Source organism: Psammomys obesus, unplaced genomic scaffold, assembly GCF_907164565.1.
Source record: "Psammomys obesus unplaced genomic scaffold, mPsaObe1.curated_primary_1811, whole genome shotgun sequence".
Lineage (NCBI taxonomy): Eukaryota > Metazoa > Chordata > Mammalia > Rodentia > Muridae > Psammomys > Psammomys obesus.
In genome coordinates this window covers 22018655-22040320 of record NW_026592118.1, presented here as the reverse complement: position 1 = coordinate 22040320, position 21666 = coordinate 22018655, and the positions used below count along the sequence as shown (strand labels likewise).

The 21666-nt window shown below is 36.1% G+C and overlaps 1 protein-coding gene across 1 annotated transcript in view; it reads left to right on the top strand.

Annotated features, from left to right (window-relative positions):
* Nucleotides 1-21666, top strand: part of Sema3a (semaphorin 3A) — a 175792-nt gene that overhangs the window by 144546 nt on the left and 9580 nt on the right. Inside the window, exons 13-15 of the mRNA XM_055612906.1 lie at nt 2027-2068; nt 5290-5447; nt 10136-10203. Of these exons, the coding sequence (XP_055468881.1) occupies nt 2027-2068; nt 5290-5447; nt 10136-10203 (268 nt within the window). The remainder of the gene's footprint in view (nt 1-2026; nt 2069-5289; nt 5448-10135; nt 10204-21666) is intronic.

Here is a 21666-nt window from a genome sequence, read left to right as displayed (position 1 = left end):
TACATCAATAACACTTGAATCTTAAACCTAATTTATACAATATTCCATGAACATCTGAGCAGACAAATGAAAGAGTTTAATTTTCATTCAAATGTAAAATATAACTGATGCTTTCCAAACACCAATCTCTTAACTTCTTCTAAAGGAACATCCCTTCGACTGCTGAGCATCAAGTGAGCTGTATCAGGATCTCCTGGGATCAGCAGGTTGAAAAGCCAAAGTTTAATAATGACTGAATTAAAATATCTGGAAGAGGTGTAGTAAATTGGAGGCATAAAAAATCGTAAAAAGATACTAAGCTTTAATTTTTTTTTAACTTGAACACCAATTACTTTTGCAATTGAAACCAATTTCATAGAAAAAAATGCCTATGAAGTGACATCTATTTTAAATGGAAGTCATTTTGTTATCTCTCAGAAAACATACAGCTTATTTAAATGGATGTCACTGTAATGTGTTGTTCATTAAAATTCAGTTACAGGCAGTACATACTCTAAACTGCTATTAATTTCCTGATATAAGTAATAAATAAATTTACATTAATTAAAAAATAATATGATCTTAATCTTGAATGTTGACATCATAATATGACCCTGTGTAGTCTGTTTGAGTTTGTATCATGCTTTACAATTTACATATGAGATAACACATTTCTGTCTACTTTATAGATGTTTTTGCTTTTGTACTCTTAGTGAACATGAAATAAAATTTTAATCAACTATATTTTCAAAAAATGTAGACCTCATATTTTATTGCAGTGGAGTATTAACTTTTATGTTCCTTGAACCTTGACTGTATAGTTTCTTTGATACAAACCCACATGAAGTTAGTTATTTCTTTAGGCACATGAGAAATTCTTATGTGAAATGGTCAAAGCTGGGAAAGTTGCCATGGAAATTTCTAACACATTTAAGTTCTGTTTTAGTTAATGTATTTCAATATTGTAGAAACAAAAAAAAATCACTTTAAACTGAAATGTTTCTTATGAGATATAAATTTTATATTTGTGACTTGATACTATTAAATAGTAAATATACCATTTCTATGTAGATACAGTGGGCTGACAATATTTTCATCACAGTAGTCTTTGTGATTGATAATTCCTTGAGAAATCATTATTATGTTTAATAATTACTATCACTCATTTAAGCTATAAAGTAGAAAAGTATTAGAAATCTCTAAATTACCCCATTAAGTTAACATACCTTCTTAATCATTTGCTTCACTTGTGTGCCAGGTAGGTTTTAGAGAAGTTATTAAGAAAATCATGTGTTCAGTTTTGCCATCAGATTTGAAGTGAAGTAGTTCATGTCTGTGCCTCTGAGGTGGGCAGCACCAGAGTGCCACAGCTCACTGAGAGGAAGGCAGAGTGGGAAGAATAGGCAGGCCAGGAAAGGTAAGGCCGTCAGGACTATCAGGGAGCTACAAAGAAGACGTAGGAAGGCTAAAAGCAAATAACTGGCAAAGGGGTCTGAGGCGGCATAATGGAATGGCATTGGTGAGTTCTGCTTCTGAAGATGAAGGAGCAGATAGAGGAAGGACCGGATGGAGAGGCCAGCGTGGTGGATTGAACTGATGGCAGTTGGGTTGGGACGTTCAGTTTGCATCTACAGCACCAAGGAAAAGATGTGATGCCCGTTTTGGTCTTACATGCAAAGAGAAGGGAGAAGAGAGTATAATGAAGTCAAAGAAATAGGTGAAGAAAGAGGGAAATGTAGAGAAGTTACTTTTCCTTGACTTAGTATAGACCAACTGAGAAGTTCTCTCTAGGCCCATTAGTAGGCAACAAACACTGCTTGCCCAAGCACGGGCAGGATCCCCAAGGGCTTTTATCTGGATGATGCTGGAGTGCCCTTATTCTTTGTCTCACTTATTTAGCACATCTCTCTTCAGCTTCTTTTATAGATCTTATTTCCAGTTATACTATTTGTTTTGGCAGTGAAATCTTTCTCAGAGAACTTGTGTGTTAATCAATCAGTCATTAACTGTTCTCGTTTATGAAAGGCTTCTTTCGTTTCTTTTTTAGGAACCAACAACAATTTCAGCAATGGAGCTCTCTACTAAACAGGTACTAACGTAATACACTATAGTCAACACTGTCTTTTGCATTTGAACCTGATAGATTTACTCACATTCACTGTATTTTATAGATTGGTTAACAAATAGGTAGTAAAAGAAGTGAAGAGCAAAGAAGTATTGTTATTATAACAAGCTAATGGAATGAAAGTTTTATTATCTGGGCCTGTGTTTCCCAGATCAGTAATAATAATGATCTTTAAATTCTGATTTCTATAAATTCTGATTTACTCAATCCTCAATGGTTATTTTCATACTGTAACAGTGCACATACACATATTTTAAATTTTATAGTTAGATTATTTCAGAATAAAAATTTGCATTTTATTTAATTTTACATGTATAAGCAATATACACCTGGTAGGCTGATGAAAGTAAGCATAAGTTGGTTATTGCGTTTGGAAGACCTTAACAAGTAGCTCCTACCTTCAGGAGTATGATCGTAATAAGAGAAGAAAAAGTGGCTTTCACTTTGGTTAAACATGCAACCAAACTCACCAAGTAGTATATTCTAGAACTCCAACACTTCAGCATTTCAGAGTTGATAATGATTAGTGTTTTGATTTATAACAAGTGGATGTGTTGGTAAGACATAAAAGAAAAGCAACTAATTTCTCAGTACTGAAATACAGATATGGCACAAAGTTTGACTTCTAAAAATTACATTTTCTATATCACTATCTGCTCTTTAACCCAGTAGAGGAGTAATAATTTTGGAAATAAATTGATACACTGAACTGGCCTATTAGTAACTAACATGATATGAAAATGAAAATGAACTACCATGTCCCTTATTGCTATAAAAACATATATAAAACTGTGAATGTAAGAATCGTTTGACTTGCCTGTCTTGCCATTGACAGGGATCCACCTCTTGAACAGAACCCTAAATTATGGTGCCAACAAAACACAGTGTGTGCCCTTTCCACATAGACGTATCAAAATAGATTGATAATCTCCGAGATATTTAAGCTCAGAGTTCAGATGATATTGACCTGAGACTGCTATCTTACACCTCATTAACATGTATTCACCTGTTCTTCAAATCTAAAAATTGTCACATGTTGGCAAGGAAATCCGGGGCTTTCCAGGATAGACGCTAGACAGGGATAATATTTCCTGTAATGATTTTAAAGGTGTTTATTTATATTTATTCTGTGCTAGACTTCAGAGCCAATCCTTATTGAATTACCTCTAGGTCTAACTTAGCAAAACATCCTGTTGGGAAAAAAGAAGATTTTTAAATATTTTAAAGCATTGTCTATTAATACAACATTCATCTAGAAAGTGTTCATTTGAAAAGAATCCCTGACTTACATTTGCCATTGATGGAGGGAAGAAGGATTTCCTTCAATATTACTCAATTTCACCCGCTCTTAGTAGCATATTTAAAGTGCGACAGTATTTCAAGAGGGATAAGAGGTGCTATAACTAACCTTCTAGATAATGAAATCACGCCCTGCTCGTGAGCCCACGATGTCATGAGGAGGCTAGTGAAATATCCTGCAGTGATGTTAAATTGGGCAGAAAGAGCACATCAGATTCCTGGCTAGTCACTGGATTATGCTCAGTGATGCCTGCAAGCCCCAGGGCTTCATGTGGATAGCATGATTATTTTATGTGTCATTAGTAATCCTGAAGAATTATGATAAAATCAAAATGACATTGAATTGCATTTAATTTGGGAGCAGTTTATTAGGACTTAGGTTTTCATGACTGTAAATCACTTGGATGGCTACACTATTTTTGCTTTTCTCTTCCCTGTACATTTTTTCCCATTTTTTTTACCTAAAAGTCAGATGTAGATTCTTTGTTGGGTAATTCTTTTCCTACTCAAACATCCCATCCCTATAATTATGAATTTGGCATATGCTTCTTAAACATTATAGCCAAGCATGAGGTCTTTTGACAGAATGGCCAATTTGGTCAGTAACCTTTACAAACAGGATCACAAAGTGAGGGCTAACAGCAACACCCAACATCTGAACACTCAGGAGGTGGAGGCAAGAGACCGAGGAGCTTATGGCTACCCTGGGCTAAAGGAAAGGATCTCAAAACTATCAAAAGAAAATAGGATGTCAGTGTCAGGGTAATCCTGTCCATGTACATTGTTGTCAACCATGTGTCTGGTTATTGCTACAACAACTCTAAGTAACTTTTGCTGAATTATTCTGCACCTGCTTCGTTTTGTTAATCCCATTGAAGCTGCTGTTGTTCAATTGATTTCTAAGTTCATCATTTTTAAAAGAAAAAGCTTCTCTTACTAAGGAATTCACAAAATTTCTATGACTATGCTGGTTCATAACCTCATTCAGTGTAATTTTAAAGTTAAATTAGCAAAACAGCTTAAGCATCTATTAACATACATAATTATTTTATTTTTCTATTTTGATGCATGGAATATCAATATTTGAAAAGAAAAATATGTGTACAAATATATAGATTTGTCACTGTTACCTCTTGTTATTCTTTTATCAAAACATAGGTATTTCACTTGGCTTTAAGTGTTTTTATCTGTAAGAAACGCTTCTTAATGATTTCTTAGATTTCAGTACACACTTTAACCTACATTCACACATGAATACAAGCACATGTGTATATGCATATACATATATACATATTCTATAAGTGAAAATACTTGAAAATGCAATGTTGAAATTGCTGTAAAACTCAGGTTTCATCTACATCTTAGGAAACTAACATACAGTTCGGAAGTCTTTTGCCTGTGGATTATCATTAAAAGTCTCATCAATGACATAACTTTTTTGAAAACTGTCACTGCATTTTTTATTTATTTTTGTATGTATGGGGGTTGTAGCGGTGCAACACATGGGTGTGAGGGTCACATGTCAGTTCCTATCTCCCTTCATGTGGTCCCTGGAATCTACGTCAGAAAATCAGGCTTAGCAGCAGTTGCTTTTACCCAATAAACTGACCTCTGGCACTGCATTTATATAACTTTTACTTACAATATCATTAATTAATGCTCTAGTAAAAGAAGAATGTGTCTCTCTCTTCCCTGTTGCTGTCAGATGCTTACAATTTGTTTCTACTTCACATAAAACTGTATGATCTGCTAGACTTTAAAAGAAACTATGGAGACCAGTATTTATCCTTAAATATAATTTATTGTGAGAAAGCCTAAATAAGTTAGATTTTTTTTTTCTTAAAAGAAGGGGAATCGAATAGTGTGTTTTCTTAACTCTTTCACAGCAACAGCTGTACATTGGTTCAACTGCTGGGGTCGCACAGCTTCCTCTGCATCGCTGTGACATTTATGGCAAAGCCTGTGCAGAATGCTGCCTTGCCCGGGACCCCTACTGTGCCTGGGATGGGTCATCATGCTCGCGCTATTTTCCTACTGCAAAGAGGTAAGATGATCATTAAAGAAGAAATTAAATTTTCTCAGCAGCCTTAGCTGACTTGCTTTATAGAAAAGCCCCTTATAGATACACATAGTGCCTTTTAAGACAGCAACATAATATCTACCTCTAAGTTCTTATATGGAAATTGGATTTGCAGTTTTATTTTAAGAAGGGGAAAATAGGGTCAAAAACGCAGAAAAAGTTATGAACAAAAAAACAGAACAAAGTCGAGGTTTTACAGTTTTTAAAATGAATGTTCTACAATCCACAAATCTACTTTTTCTATCTAAAGTTATTATGTCCTGTTTTTAAAATCTTACTAGAGCCATTTATGTAGGCAAATGAAAAGAAATTTCTTGCAGACAGGAGTTCATTTGCCTATAGAATCTAAGGACTATAGAAGAACCTAATACTGAAAAGTCAAAATGAAGCCTTGGGCAATGTCTTTGTGGGCAAAGTCCTTGTCATGCAAGTGTGAGACCCTGCAATCAAATCCACAGAACCTATATGTGTTGGAGGTGGTTTGCATAATTTGCATTCCCAGGGCTTCTGTAGCATGTAAGACAGGACAAAGAAACAGGCAAATTCATGGAAGCTCATAAGACAGCTAGCCTGGTGTGCAAATTGCAGCTGCTGACAACAAAAGGCTTCAAGCAAGGTAGAGAGAAACGAGGATGTGATCTCAGCTTCACCCATGCAACGTGGCGTGTGTCCCACTGCTCCAACACACACAGACACACATAAGCATAGACACAGAGAAAGTCAACAATGTCTTCCTCCATTTAAAAATGTTGCATCTATGCCTTAATATTGTATTAATATTGATTAACATTGCTAAATATAACTCCTGTTTAACTCAATAAATCTTTAATTGTGCCTGTTATTACTGAATCAGCTTATGTTTACAGGGTTTTCACTAGAAATGTGAAAACTGCATAATAAAATCTTATGTTTGTGTGTGTATGTACTACTCATGCATTTCAAGTGTATTCTTGATATTTTATCTACAATTATTTTAGAGGGAATTTTTAAATAAAAATTAAGTTATAATTAGAAAGTTATTGGCAGGTGCAGGGGTGATGGCTTGGTGAGAAAAGTGCTTGTTGCACAAGTTTCTGAGGTCACATTCACAGAACTCAGGGGAAAGCCTGGCATGGGGTAACATAGGGATCTTGAGAGCTCATTGATCACCTTCTCTAAAAAAGATGGTGAGCTCCAGGTTCAGCCAAATCAGTGGGCTCCCAATTCAGTGAGAGACCCTGTCTCAAAACAATGATGATGATGATGATGATGATTATGAAGTAGAGAGCGACATGGAAAGGCACCCATTTTCAACCTCTGGAACACACAAGGTACACACATATCCATGCGCCTATATGCAGAGAACACATATGTAGCATACACAATGCAGACATGCACAACCAAAACTTTACTGAAAACAACACATAGAGATTAAACATGATTACAGCTTCGTGTGCAAGATCAAATGGGAAGGATCTGATGGGAGTTTTTGGAGGAGGAAGAATGTGATAAAATACATTGTATATAAAATTTTAAATAAAAATAAAACAGAATAGGAGTTTAATAATTTATTGTAAAATTATTTTCAGGAAATGCTCTCATACTACAAAGAAATGTTAGATACATCCTAAAGCTGTAGACAAATTAGTTTACTCATGTTTAATAAAACAAAAACAGTTCTTAATTTTATAAAACAGCCATATCTCTCCTCTTGGCTGTCTTTCTTTGTTGAGATCTACTGTTTGAGGAAGAAGTAATGATGGGTAAAAGGGATATACAGAATCTTGTTAATGTTCCCTCAAGCTTACTGCCAAGCAGACTGACCTATTGGAACAGAAAAGTGGCTGCATCCCTAAGCCACTGTACTATTGGAACAATGTAACTGTTTTAGGGTAGACACTATTGCCAAAGAAACTCTGTGCACCAACCTTTCACTGTAGTAGAGTATGTTCCGTTCCGCAGCATTTGTAAGATTACAAATATATCTCATCCTAACATTTACTTAACTGTTTCCATTAATGCTTTAGATAATATTGTTTTAATAATAAAGCATCTACAACTAAGGCTGGAGAGATGGTTTAGTGGTTAACCTACTGCTCTTACGTTGGACCCCAAGTCAGTTCCCAGACTGTCATAGAGAGCTCACAGCCATGTATAACTCCAGCATCAGAGCCTGCTACTCCCTCTTGTGGTCTCATGGTGTAGCCTTGAATACACACAGATGCACAACCATTTCCATAACATAGAGATAATTTTAAACAATTACCTAGAACTTAACTTACTTTATCATATAATTAGAACACGGAATCATGCTAATACTAAACGTAAATCTCCTCATGTAAACTACACGCATAACAGAGTTTTCTTAATATTTCAAAATTTCATATTTAGGTGTTATAGTTACTACTTTCATAATTTGTTGGGATTTTTATATTAGAAAAAAACTTAATTTGAAGATAATATGTGCTGATTAAAGAATCCATGAATAATTTATGACCTTGCAATATATCATCATTACAGTGATAATTCTAAATTACATAATATTAAATTTTTATACTTATTAAAACTGTTTAGATCTAGGGTATTTTTGCGTTACTCAAACATACATGTGGAATTCATATTTGAAGTAAAAATGAGGACTATTTCCTTTATAGGAAATAATAATGAAGAACATTGCATGATCTGGTAGTGAGAGGTTTGAATTCTAAGTTTTTCTTATCAAAGGAGATAAAAAGATGAAGATAACTCCAATTTAAAACTTGTATTTATATATATGAAGTGCTTCTCACACACACAAAATTAGACCAAAGGAATTTTCACGAGTGCTTGTTTTTCTTTTGAGATATGGATTTGACTTCACCTAATTTCACTCTCACACTAGATATATCTCTGAAAAGGATGTGTACAGGCCTTGCAACTTACATATTCTCTGTGGTGGCATTTTTGAAGCTTAAAAGACTGAGAAAGGCTTTCCTGAATGCTTTGTGGTTCAGGTTTCACAAGTTCTCTTCTTGGCTCAATTTTCAAGTGTACACATTTGCTTGATAGTTTCTACGAATAGAAACCTATAAATACTTTAGAATTCTAAATTTATGAATACAGTAATGAGCTCCATATTTATAATTCTCAATGGCCATTAAAAGTGTTCTTTCCAAAGATGGCAACTAATTTTGTAGCAAGATAATACCTTTAAAACTGACGAAAAAGAAAAAGAAAAGAAACAGTAGAGAATGCCCAGACTTTCCCTGTGGTGACATATAGACATTTTCCTTATCTCTTATCCCTCGGTGTGCACCTCTGTTTTGCATGGAACAGTAGTAGCTCATCTCCTCCTCCAAGTGTGTCTAACTGCAAGGAACCCCACACACCATTTGAGAATCCTGAAAAGGAACCTACCTGTAGTTTGATGCACATTCTCTTTTCTATAAAAGAGAATGTCATCTTGGTTCACCTACTTTCCTAGCAAAAGGAGACCTTACCCTGAAGTTCGAAATCTGTAATTGTTTTCCTTCTTTTCTCCAGTGCACAAACCGATTTCCAACCGTAACCATATGATAGGCTTGTCATGGTGGCGTACACCTGAAACCCCAGCAGGCTAGCCATGAGTATAAATGAGACCCTACGTAAAACAAGAAAGAAAAAAAGAACTAAATGCTGGTGGTATAGTTCAATGGTGCAGCACTTACAATCACTCTGAGTTTAGTCCCACAGCAAAACGTCAAATGAAATGCAATGAGGCTGTGCAATTCAAACTTGTCAATGTGATCTCTTCTCCAACAAATTATTCAGAACCCAGCAGTCTTCCAGCCTGAGTTCCATGATCACATAGCCCTAAGTTCCTCCTCTCTGACTTGGAACAGGCCATTCTGGAGAGAGTATCCACTTGGGTTTTAGCATGAGAAGTTTGAATAATATCACAGCCTAGCAACAGTACCATACTTCTGCTCTGTTAAAGTGGGGGTGGCAAAAAAAAAGAATTCTATTTTACTTCAAGCCATCTTTTTTGCAGTCATGACTCACTTTCCTGACAGGAAAGCCAAGGGGACTAAGTAAACATCATTTTGGGTTTAACTGGAGGTGGATTCGTTTGAAATGTGGAAACAAAATAAAGATGGCTGACTTGGAAAAAAAATGCAATAAGGATGCTTTTCTATAAAATACTGGTGGAACAAAGTTTAATATTCAATAAAGAATTCTTAGTTTATACATTCTAAAGCTAGACAATAATATATTTTAAAATATGTTTGAGCAATGAGGAAAATCATCACTCATGCGAATTCCAATTTTCAAGCTTACACCCACACTGATGATCAGAAAAATAGTTCAGTTATGTTTATTGAAGAAATGGGTTTGTGTTTCAAAATATTGTACTTTATTTCCTCCAAAATTTAACGCAGATCTTCTCAGTGCCAGATTTTTATTGACTGATACCTGCTAGAAAACAAACCAGGCAGTCTATTTAAAAGACCTTTGGCTGCCGTGACTAGAATTCAGGACACTAGTTTCCCAGCTTGATCACCTTTCAGACCCCTCATAGAGCCACCCTGGATACAAATGCAGGTCTTCCCCTCTTGTCCGCAATATTCAGTACATGTCTCATTCTTCATTCGCATCGGAAATGTCTAACTGAGAAAGCAAGGTAGAATAATGTCTCTTGAATGCCATCTTTTTAGACGCACAAGACGACAGGATATAAGAAACGGAGATCCGCTGACGCACTGCTCGGACTTCCAGCATCACGGTAAGTGCCCCCTGCCCAAGCGCGACCTCCGATGCCAGGATGACAGGAGCCCTCACACCTTCCCCAACACACGTGGGGGAGGGGGTTACGATCTGGAATGAAGACAATGCTGAAGAAGAAACCAAACAGGAATATATTTTTTGATCACTGGTATAATAGATTCAATATTTTAGATCTTTGCAAGATAAAAATTTCTTACGTGAACAAAAGGAAGCTAAGTCTCTGAGCATCCTCTTATATGTTAGCAACACAAAGAGATACGCAACAGAACTTTTCATTAAAATATGTCAAATAAATTCAAAATAATTAATGTTAAAATGGACCAAGCAAGCCATATGTCTACATGCTGGTAATGGTAAGCCAGTATACTTTTTCTGGGTGTTTGAGTCATGCAGACAACGAAGTCATGTCCTTACATTAAATACTAGGTGTAGATTTCCTTGAAGTGGGCAATTTAGAACCAATATGCTGCTGCATGCTATTGAGCCATTTTAAATGTCAGAGTAGCTTATTTAATCAGAAACATCCTACAACCTCCATTTAAAATGTATGAATTGCAGTGCAAGCACATTCTCCCTAGTTCAGTTTATGAGATTGATAATGAAGCTGTGCTTCCCTCTGCTGGAGAAACTTCTCAATGACAGGGACACTAATGAACAGGAAGTACTAGCGTGCAAACATGAACATTGTAACTGAACTCAATTATCCTGCTTTCTCCTCAAGTGCCTTCTGCGGTGATCACAAAACACTCTTCACATTTTATGATGCAAATAATCTTGATTTCATTTACTAGGTGTGTAGAATATTCCTGTTTTGTGTATGTTAGAGGGGAGGAGGCACCACTGTACTTAGCCCCTGTACATGCTTTGCAACATCCCTTACCTTCTTGAAATGCCGGCCCCCTTGAGTATATGCTCAATGTGTTGGCATCAGACTCATAAAGCCTCAGTGGAATTGTGGGAGAAACAGGAGGTGTTGGAGCAAATGGTTAAAAAATCACTCACTTTTAAACAGTCAGGGCCAATGGCTCTCCTGTAGAGTACTCTCCTGACTTTGAAGAAGAAAAAGATCACTAAATACGAGCAAAGGTTGTGTTCATGTCTCTGAGCAAAGTGCCTGTACTAGGACACTCCTCCTGTTTTTCAAGTAGCATACTCCATTTAGACAATCTAATATTTACTCATTTTCCATGGACCTATTTCAAGTGAAAATATTGTATTAGGACTCCACCATTTTATAAATAGAAGAATGCTTTTTATTAATTCAATATATTGAAGAACTTATGTACTTGTATCTTAAAAGTTAAGATAAAGATCAGAAACATGAGCAGGAGAAAAAATTAGAAGTTATTTCTAATCTGACTATTATCTATGTCTGCATGTGTTTTGTTACATGGCTATAATAAATATAACATTGTAAATATTAGAAACATTCATTAATTTTGATTGAATGTGAATGTATTGTTTAATTTTTCAAGGAATAATGGGAATACTTAAAGTTTTAAGTGTCCTAGTAGAAATTTGAACTAAATAGCATCTATTATTTATCCTGGGGGAAAAAAGGCTATTGATTATTTTCACACCAATCCTATTCAGATGTAACATGATTTTTAAAATAATATCATTTTTAAAGAAATATTGTTGTGAATGCTAAAGTATGTGTCAGTCAGTAAAGTGACTCAAGTGTTATCATCAGCACCTGTGGAAAATGCCTGGCTTGGAGAACTGCCCATGTAATCTCAACACTCCTGGGGCAGACACAAATAGACCCCCACAGGTATTTGGCTAGATAGAGTATTCTAATCGGCTAGTCTCAAGTCCCAGTGAGAGACCCTGCCTCGGAAAAGGAAGACAACTCATGAGAAGAAACAACATTGGAGATCGCCCTTGGGTCTCCCTGTGCAAATGTGTGTGCCACACCACTGCATAGGCACATCCACAGACGGATGAATATGCATGCACACCTGCAAGTAAACAGAGAGGGAACTATCGCTACGCGCTGTCTCTCAGATAATAATAATTGATTTTGTACCTGTCACAAATATGTTCTAAGAATCACGAGGTGATACCTCCGTTAGCTCCATTAGTTTAGCAATCTAGTCCCTTTGTAGGAAAGTTCTCATACTATTTTAAAATGATATCTACTGGGGATGGAAATGTCTCATATACAAATGGGAAAACCGACCAATGACTTTTTTTTTATTAATTACACTTTATTCATTTTGTAGCCCCCCCATAAGCCCCTCCCTACTCCCCTCCCAATCCCACCCTCCCTCCCCTTTCTGCATGCATGCCACTCCCCAAGTCCACTGATAGGGGAGGTTCTCCTCTCCTTCTTTCTGATATTAGTCTATCAGTTCTCATCAAAAGTGGCTGCATTGTCCTCTAACGTGGCCTGGTAAGGCTGCTCCCCCCTCACGGGGAGGTGATCAAAGAGCAGGCCAATCAGATTATGTCAGAGGCAGTCCCTCTTCCCATTACTATGTAACCCACTTGGACACTGAGCTGCCATGGGCTACATCTGTGCAGGAGTTCTAGGTTATCTCCACGAATAGTCCTTGGTTGGAGTATGAGTCTCTGGGAAGTTCCCTGTGTTCAAATTATCTTGTTCTGTTGCTCTGCTTGTGGAGTTCCCGTCCCCTCCTGCTCTTACTATTTCCCACTTCTTACATAAAATTCCATTCATTCTGCCCATCAGTTGGCCATCAGGCTCAGCATCTGCTTTGACAGTCTATACTGCAGAGGCTTTCAGAGGCCCTCTGTGGCAGGTTCCAAGGTTGTTTCCTGTTTTCTTCTGGCTTTCAGAGGTCCTCTGTAGCAGGTTCCGAGGTTGTTTCCTATTTTCGTTTTCTTCTGATGTCCATCCTCTTTGCCTTTCAGGATGGGAATTGAACATTTTAGTTAGGGTCCTCTCTTTTGCTTAGTTTGTTTAGATGTACAGATTTTAGTGGGTTTATTCTATGTTGTATGTTTATATGAGTGAGTATATACCATGCATGTCTTTTTGCTTCTGGGACAACTCACTCAGGATGATCCTTTCCAGGTCCCACCATTTACCTGCAAATTTCATGATTTCCTTATTTTTCATTGCTGAGTAATACTCCATTGTATAGATGTACCACAGTTTCTGCATCCATTCTTCAGTTGAGGGGCATCTGGGCTGTTTCCAGCTTCTGGCTATTACAAATAAAGCTGCTACAAACATGGTTGAGCAAATGACTAATGACTTTTTAAAAGTGAGGCTGTGCTTAAGTGAATATTGTTCATCATTGAATGGTTTTACTTGAGGTAACGTTGCCCATTTTGAAGATGTGTGTTGGTGGCCTATGTTAATTCAAGCCTATGAGAATTAGCTACATAGAATTGTTTAGCTATAAACAGTAAAGTCGGCATGAATGAATTTTTCTCCAGATAATTTGTTTGGAATACATACATGGGATCAAAAAGAATAGTAGAACTATTTTCCATTTTTCTTTTTGATTTCTAAGCCCTTCCATTTTATGTTTGAGATATGTGGGAGGAAAGATCCAAACAGCCCACAAAATTCCACAGCAATAAAACACTCCTTTCTCAAAGGGTCCCTTATGCCTGTTGGCTGCTTTGGTTGCTAATTGACCAAACATAAAGCACACACACCATAGGTTATTGTAAAGTTCAAATGTGTGGAAAGTACGCCAGGAATCCTCATTTGGCCAGACTCAGTCTTACCATTAGGGATCCGTGAATTATCTCAGAATAGTAGATGTCAATATTTGAACGTAAATGGGCTCCAATCCAGAGTCCAGCCCTGTTTAAATCATGTATGTTGCCTTGCTAATGTCACTTCTCACATTCAATAAAATATATGTGCTCATATGGAAACAAGTAAAGATATGAGATGTTTTGTTTAACAGAAAGCTCCTAAGCAACATGAAGCCAAATTATAGACTTCAGTATGATCACTTCCAGCTGTAACGGTAAACATATTCTGTGACACCCTATATTTTACATATCCTGAGATTTTAATAAAATGACTATATATAAAATGACTCAAAATTACGGTGGAAGATGTTACTCTTCTGATGAAACCTTCAACACTCCCTCACTGGATTTTCCTCTGGGCAAAGCAGCAGTGGGCTGAACTGTGCTAGGTGAGACAGGAAAATCCACTTCACTGCCCTTGATCCCAAAACAGTCTTCTCTATCACCATGACCATTCGCCCAAAACCTTAGTATCAAACCCTAATAGTACATGTGTGCGGGAAAATCTTTCTTTCTAAGCACATACCAGGCAGGATGCTAGAGTAGGATTCAGGTTGTCTCCAATCCACTCCTTACCCTCAAAAGAGAGTGCATGCTTGAAACTAGAGCTTGTCAGACTTCACATTTAAGAAAATGACTGGTTGAGTAAATTACCTCTCCACTGTCTCCCCCCGCCTTAAACAGCCCAAATGAATCATAACACAATTTATGTTTTATGTGTCCAGAAAACAAAAAGCTACATTTTAAAAAGCATATCACCCTCTTATATTTCTGGATGATGGATATCCTTTATGCCCTATCTTATAATTTAGTGTCACCATTCAGTTTTACTTTCCGATAGTTTTCTTGGCTTTTCTGCATACATGCCATTCCTTTTTAATGTCCCACAGTAAAAATCTCCACAGAAGTCAATCTTCTAAATTATCTCCTCAGCTAGTTCATCTCAATCTATGTCTTGATTGACATCCAAATCGTGCCCAAATTTCATAAAGGCTCTTTGGCAGTACTGTCTTTATGGTCTAGAAAAACATAAATTTAGTATTTTGTAGCCATGATTTTATGATCTTTACCAAATTCCAAATATGAATATGAGCATTTAAGCCAAAGAAGAGCCTTGAGATTTGGTCTAGGCACTGATGTCATCCCTTTAAAGCCTCAAGTTCCATAAATTTTGAGAAACCACTTGTGAGGTAACACTGAAGATTAAATGTCCTAATGCTTCATGTGCTCCTAAGAAATAAATGGCAATCTAGTGCAGGATTCCAGATTCAATCTCACAGAAAAATATCATCAATAAATGTTCAATGGAAAAATAAACTCCTGTGTAAATGAGGTAAGCAATGAAAAGAAAATGCCAACGTCAGTCATAATCATAGGTGGAAGAAAAGGAAAAAAATCTTTGATTTATAAAGTTGCACTAATGGAGGTTTAAAGTCTTGAGTGCAAACCAGGTAGGTAGACCCATTACTTCAGGCAGAGAATTTAATCCACCATCTGTCAGGTTAGTAGAGTCTGGCATGGGGGAAGAAAGATAAGGAATTCCTTTGGGATTAAAGCACTTCAACCCTGCTTAAAATCAAAAGTAAGACACAAGCTATCATCAGAATGTTTTGTTTGTGATGAGTGTACAGCATAGAAGCAAGTCATATGGTATTGCCTGCTATGGCTCTTACAAAGACCTTTGAAACTTCTTTCGCTGGAGTAATCAATTAACAACAGTTCTCCTCTGATGTTGTCTTAGGCAAACAATCAAGTATATTGACTGAACATACATGAGTTTTGCCAGATTTTCATTTATTATTTCCCTTACAAAAATCTTCATCTTATCCAAGATAAACTATTTGTGCACTTAAATTTAATTATTACAAAGAGGGATTCTAAGATGTCTGCATTTTTTTATTCCAAACGTTATAAAAATCAAATATCATTATACTGCAAGATGGTATTTTCATTATTGTTTATGGGAGGTTTCTGCCTTTGCAAATGATTGTTTCCTATCTTCCCATCAAATCGCTTGGGGACAGTAAATGAAAGATTAAATTCTATGTTTCCTCTTTTTTTATAAGCAATTGTTCCTATGGCAATCTTGCTCTGGCATATAGATTATTTTGCTTTCTTGGGTAATGCGTTCACTATAAAATCATGAAAATAAAATATACCAGATGTTGCACATTGACTCATAGTATTACAGTAAACATGCATATTGGTACCTCACTGAAAGCTTTTGCCATTTATTTCAAGTCTTGTGTAACATTTTATAACCCATTGATTTCATCATTATTTCATAATAAATTTTCTAAAAAACAGATACGCTAGTGTGTTAGTGACTAGAAAGTCACTTTGTCCAATAAAATAACAACTGTAAAAAGATACAGCTAAAATTTCCTAGCCTATCTGTCTGCTTGTCCCTCTCACTGTCCATATGCTGACAAGCACATTCTAAAACCAATCCAAAATAGATACATAGATACGAGAAATATTGAAAACCACCTGAATTTTAAAATTCGAATTGCTATATCCTAGCTGATAAGCACTTCCCAGAAGCAAAAACACTTCTTGATTTCGGGCCTAAAATGAAGTTTATAATCTAAAATGGCTTTATCGATTGAATAAAAATACATATGCTTTCATGCACAAGCCCACACGAGAGATTGTCTACAGCGTTTACAGAGACTGATGGCTGCAACCACCATCATGAACATTGAGGAGCAAGTCATAGACATTCTATTAATAAACAAGTGTGATTCCTTCCACATACTATATATTTTAGATATTGTTCTTTTGGGGTTTTCGAGACAAGGTTTCTCTGTGTAGCCTTGGCTGTCCTGGGCTCACTTTGTAGAGCAGGCTGGCCTCAGACTCAGAAAGACTTGCTGCCTCGGCCTCCCTGAGTGCTGTGATTAAAAGCATTCACCACCTTGCCCAGATACACTTCAGATCTTTCAACTGCCCCAAAATATAGACAAGATTAGTTGCTTGTTAACCATTTAAATATTCAAATGTAAAGGCTACTTTTACTCCATTTTAATTTGCAGTTTTCTATTATCCCATGACATATAGCCCCTCATCATGTAATTGTAATTGATGGCAACTAAGATGTTTTTCAAATACTTGAAATATTTTTGCTGATAAAATATATTTCTAATAGTTATCTATATATCAGTAAGAGAAACCTAATGATCGTTTATGCTTAAGAACACATTGCTACTGTTTCACCAGATTTATGGAGTACGTTTCCTTTTGGTGGCTTGACCATTCACAGGGAATATAAATGAAAAATATTACAAATGTAATGTGGTAAAACAACTAGATTTGATTTGTCTGATACAGCCTAGAAACTATATTTCTTAAGCAATTTTCATGGCTAGTTCAATTACTTTGTGTCTGTCTGCCTCTCCTTTGACTTGTGTTTTATTTTTTATATTTATTGCCTATAAAAATTTCAGTTTTTAATAAGGGACAAAAACATCAAAATCTAATACCACAAATCAAAGAAGGAATGGGTATGTGGCTCCCAACCTCATCCATCTGTCTACTATCTGACATTATATTTTCCAAGATTGTTACATTGTTCACATTTCAATTTTGGGAGATGCTTATGGGGTTAAAATGGAGAATGAAATAAATAGGAAGCTGAAATGTGATTCCTTCTGTTTCTGTACCATTGGAAGAGAATCAAATGCTAAATAAGGCCTTAAGCAACATGATATTTCTGGCCAAATGATGGATATCATGACTTTCTGTTGTTACAAAAGGAAGCAATTTATTTAACTTCTTTCTTTCCTCCCATTCTTTCTGCTTTATTAGTCTCATTTCATTTCCATAAATTATCCCACTAAAAGAGGAAATGATTAATTGAATATTGCTTCCTCAAAAACATTATTTCTTGTCATTAGCAGCTGCAGCATATTGAAATGTTGCATTATCCAAACACACTGGTGCTTTTTAAATAATTTTAGTATTTAGTTGCTTTCAATTATTTTAGCCTAACTATTTAGATCGTTGAACCCAGGAGAATTTATTATTCGGTTTAATAACTATATCCTTATTGTCTATGGTAGTTTTATGACAAAAGGTTTTAGTGTAAAACATATTTTAAAGTGTTTTGTAATTAGATAGCTTTCTTTTTGGAAGTGTATATTTTCCATAAGCCATTGCTAACAAGACTTCTATGATGAAGATAAAACTATTTCTATGACTTCTTAAATCCCTATATCCTCTTATTATTTCATATTACGATATTTGGATGTGGAATGTCCTTGATTATACATATATGCTTCTACTACCTCATGAATATATTATTTGAGAGTTATTAAAGTTAAAATATTCCATCTAAACAACACTTTAATGAAATAGTCTGTCACAGTAGGACTGTAATTTTATTCTCTCTTATATTGATTAAGCTTATAGTCTGTGCCTGTGGGAGTCAAAATTATATAAGATTTCAGCTTTTAAATTCAGTGGGTTTATTTAGGTTTGTCACTCAGCAAATATATGGTAAGATGTCATGATTGCCTTTCGGCTAAGATTATGGTAGACACAGTAAGTAGGAGATAGGACGAATTTAAAAATAATTATAAATAATATGACCATATCACGAAGAGTGGGACAGGTCTAGGATGCATCAAAGCTGAGGTGTTTTCTTTAATTCTTTAATGCTTAGAGGAGAGCAGGACTAATAATAGAGACACCTGATATTGTCTTAGCATGGACTCTTAACACAGGTATTTGAACAATTTAAACTATTGCAGCAGCCATTACTTTAGTATCACTGGCAACTGTGTTTAACTATTACTGTGCACAGAAAGTAATATCTAATTACTACTATCTAATATCTAACATCTAATATCTAAATAGTACTGTCTAATTACTACTTCTACTGCGTTGTTTTTCCCCCATGGGTATTTGATTTTTTGTTTTTACTATGTGTCTCTCTTAAAAAAAAAAAGTCACAAAAGTGTAAGTAGAAGAGAAACAACTACCAAGTTCTCTACAATTTGAAGTTTAAACTGCTCCCTCTCAACCCAAAAAGAGGCTGAAAAGTGACTGCTATATGGTGGCATCAATACTTTATAAACATATATGTAATGCTGAACACATTGAAGGCAATAGGATTACATTAAGAATGTTGAATGTCCTTTCTAAGAGATACCTCTGCTTTTTTGAAATTAAAATAAATTTGAAAAGAAAACAGTGATGATGGAATTGTAATCCTCTTCACTGACAAATAATTGAAAATTTTAGTCGGGCACAGTGGCATGTGCCTGTAATCCCAGAGGCAGATGGATCTCTGTGAGTTTGAGGACAACTTGGCCTACAAAGGGAGTTCAGAACACACAAGACTACACAGAGAAACTATGGCTCTAAAAAAAAAAAAAAAAGAAAAAAAGAAAAGGAAAGAAAGAAAGAAAAGAAAATTACTTTAAATTTTTTTTTTAAAGAAAGGATATGTATCTATATGTGAATCATAGATACATGTGACAAATAGTACCTCTTTCAAAAGTGTATCGGATGCGTAAAGGGTGTAGCTCTTGCATACATACAAAGACTGGAAAGAAACCCTGCTAAAAACCTAGGCATGGTGCTAGATTTTAACTCTGGATCCTTGTGATAGCACAGCAAGCTGCCTGGATGGACAAGTTTTTTTTTAATATTAATTTTTATTTTTTTAATATTAATCACAGATTATTTACTTTGTATCCCAGCCATAGCCCTCTCCCTCATTCCCTCCCAATCCCACCCTCCCTCCCTCCTCTCCTCCCTGTCCCTTTCCAAGACCACTTCTAGGGAAGGTCCTCCTCCCCTTCCATCTGACCCTAGCTTATCAGGTATCTTCAGGACTGGCTACAATGCTGAATGGACAGTTTTGTAGTGATTCATTTTTGTAAAGTTTTGTAACTTTGTAACAATTTCTCTTTGTAACAGAGAAATTTAGATTGTGAAAGTGTTGCTTTGTTTCTTTTTAAAATTAATTTATTTTTTAGTAAATTACAGTTTATTCATTTTGTATCCCAGCCCGCTCCCCATCCTACCTTCCCTCCCTCATATCCTCCCATGCCACTCCCCAAGTCCACTGATAGGAGAGGTCCTCCTCCCCTTCCTTCTGACCCTAGCCTATTAGGTCTCATCATAAGCAGTTTCTATATGAGGTTCTATTAGCAAAATAGGACCTGTTGTGTTAGGTGACTACTAGTTGTATAGTTATAAAATCACGGCATTTTTAATTAATTTTTTATTTTTTTATATTAATTATAGTTTATTCACTTTGTATCCCAACTGTAGCCCCCTTCCTCATTCCCTCCCAAGCCCACTCTTCCTCCCTCATCTCCTCTCATGCCCCTCTCCAAGTCCACTGATAGGGGAGGTCCTCTTCCCTTTCATTTTTAATAGATGACAAGGATATATTTAAACATTTTCCTTAGTTAACCTCGGAGTTATAGTAAGTGTAATAGTACATGGCTAAACCCCCAACATTTGGGGAGTCCTGAGGCAGAAGGAAGGACTGTGAGTTTTCTGCCAGCCTGAGCTACAGAGTAACTCAGGTTTGTGGCTGGTCCCAGAGCTGATGCTTCACTGCATGTTAGATGAATAACAATTCATCTCACAGAAGCTGCATCACTGGGTCCCCAAGATATATTTTTTAAAAAACACTTAAAAATTATAACTTTACAAATTCTATAAGTGCTCTAAATCTTTATAACGCATTCAAGATAGATTCTATTCACTTTTTTTTTATTTTTTTACTAAAGCAAAAATAAGGTAAAGAAAAAAATGTCAAGGAAGAGAAACGGGTACACTCAAAGAACAAAAGCCATTATGTAATGAATGACAACACGTTCACTGAGATGTGAGCACATTATACATTTGCCTCGTGGTGTTCTCTAAGAAAGTGGAGAATGCAGTAGGGTCAGAGAGTTCATTTTTACTAGCCAGTTGTTGTAAAAGAATATCAGTAATTCCTAAAGCAGGTAATTACATTTTCCAAAAGCAAGCACACAGAAAACACTGCAACACAGCAGGCTCCACACTCAGAATGTTGTGGCGTAAATACAATAAGCAACGCCATGGAGTATTGCTCTTGCCTTCCTCATTATCCCCTGGATTCCCCATCCCCATTGATAAAATAAATTATCCATCAACTGTGTGTATTGTAGGACAGCTGCTCTCAGGTCAGCTGCTTGATCCAGAGTAAAATTTCAGATTATTATCTGAAATATGTAAAACTTTATATCCTTTAGGAAACTTTTAGTGAAAAACAGCATGTCTTCAGTGAAGAGTTTCACTCAATGGCAGTAACTATGACCTCAGCTCTATAAGACTTCTCAGAGTGTTCAATGAAAGCACCATGTGCTGCTGTTACAAATTAATAGTATGTTTGAAAACAGATAGTGATCAAAATATCTAGTACTGTGAGAAGATATCGATGGAAAGAACATCTCTCCTGCATATGCATTTTCTGAGAGAAAAAAGGATGGCATGAACTCCATGGCAGGCTCTTTGATCACCTCCTCCTAGGGGTGCAGCCTTGGCAGGCTACAGAGGAAGATAATCAGCCAGTCCTGATGAGACCTGGTAGGTTAGGGTCAGATAGAAGGGGAGGAGAACCTCCCCCATCAGAGGGACATAGGTAGAGAAGAGGGAGGGAGAGAAGGATTGGGAGGAGACGAGGGAAGGGCCACAGCCAGGACACAAAGTGAATAAATTGTAATAAATAATTAATAAA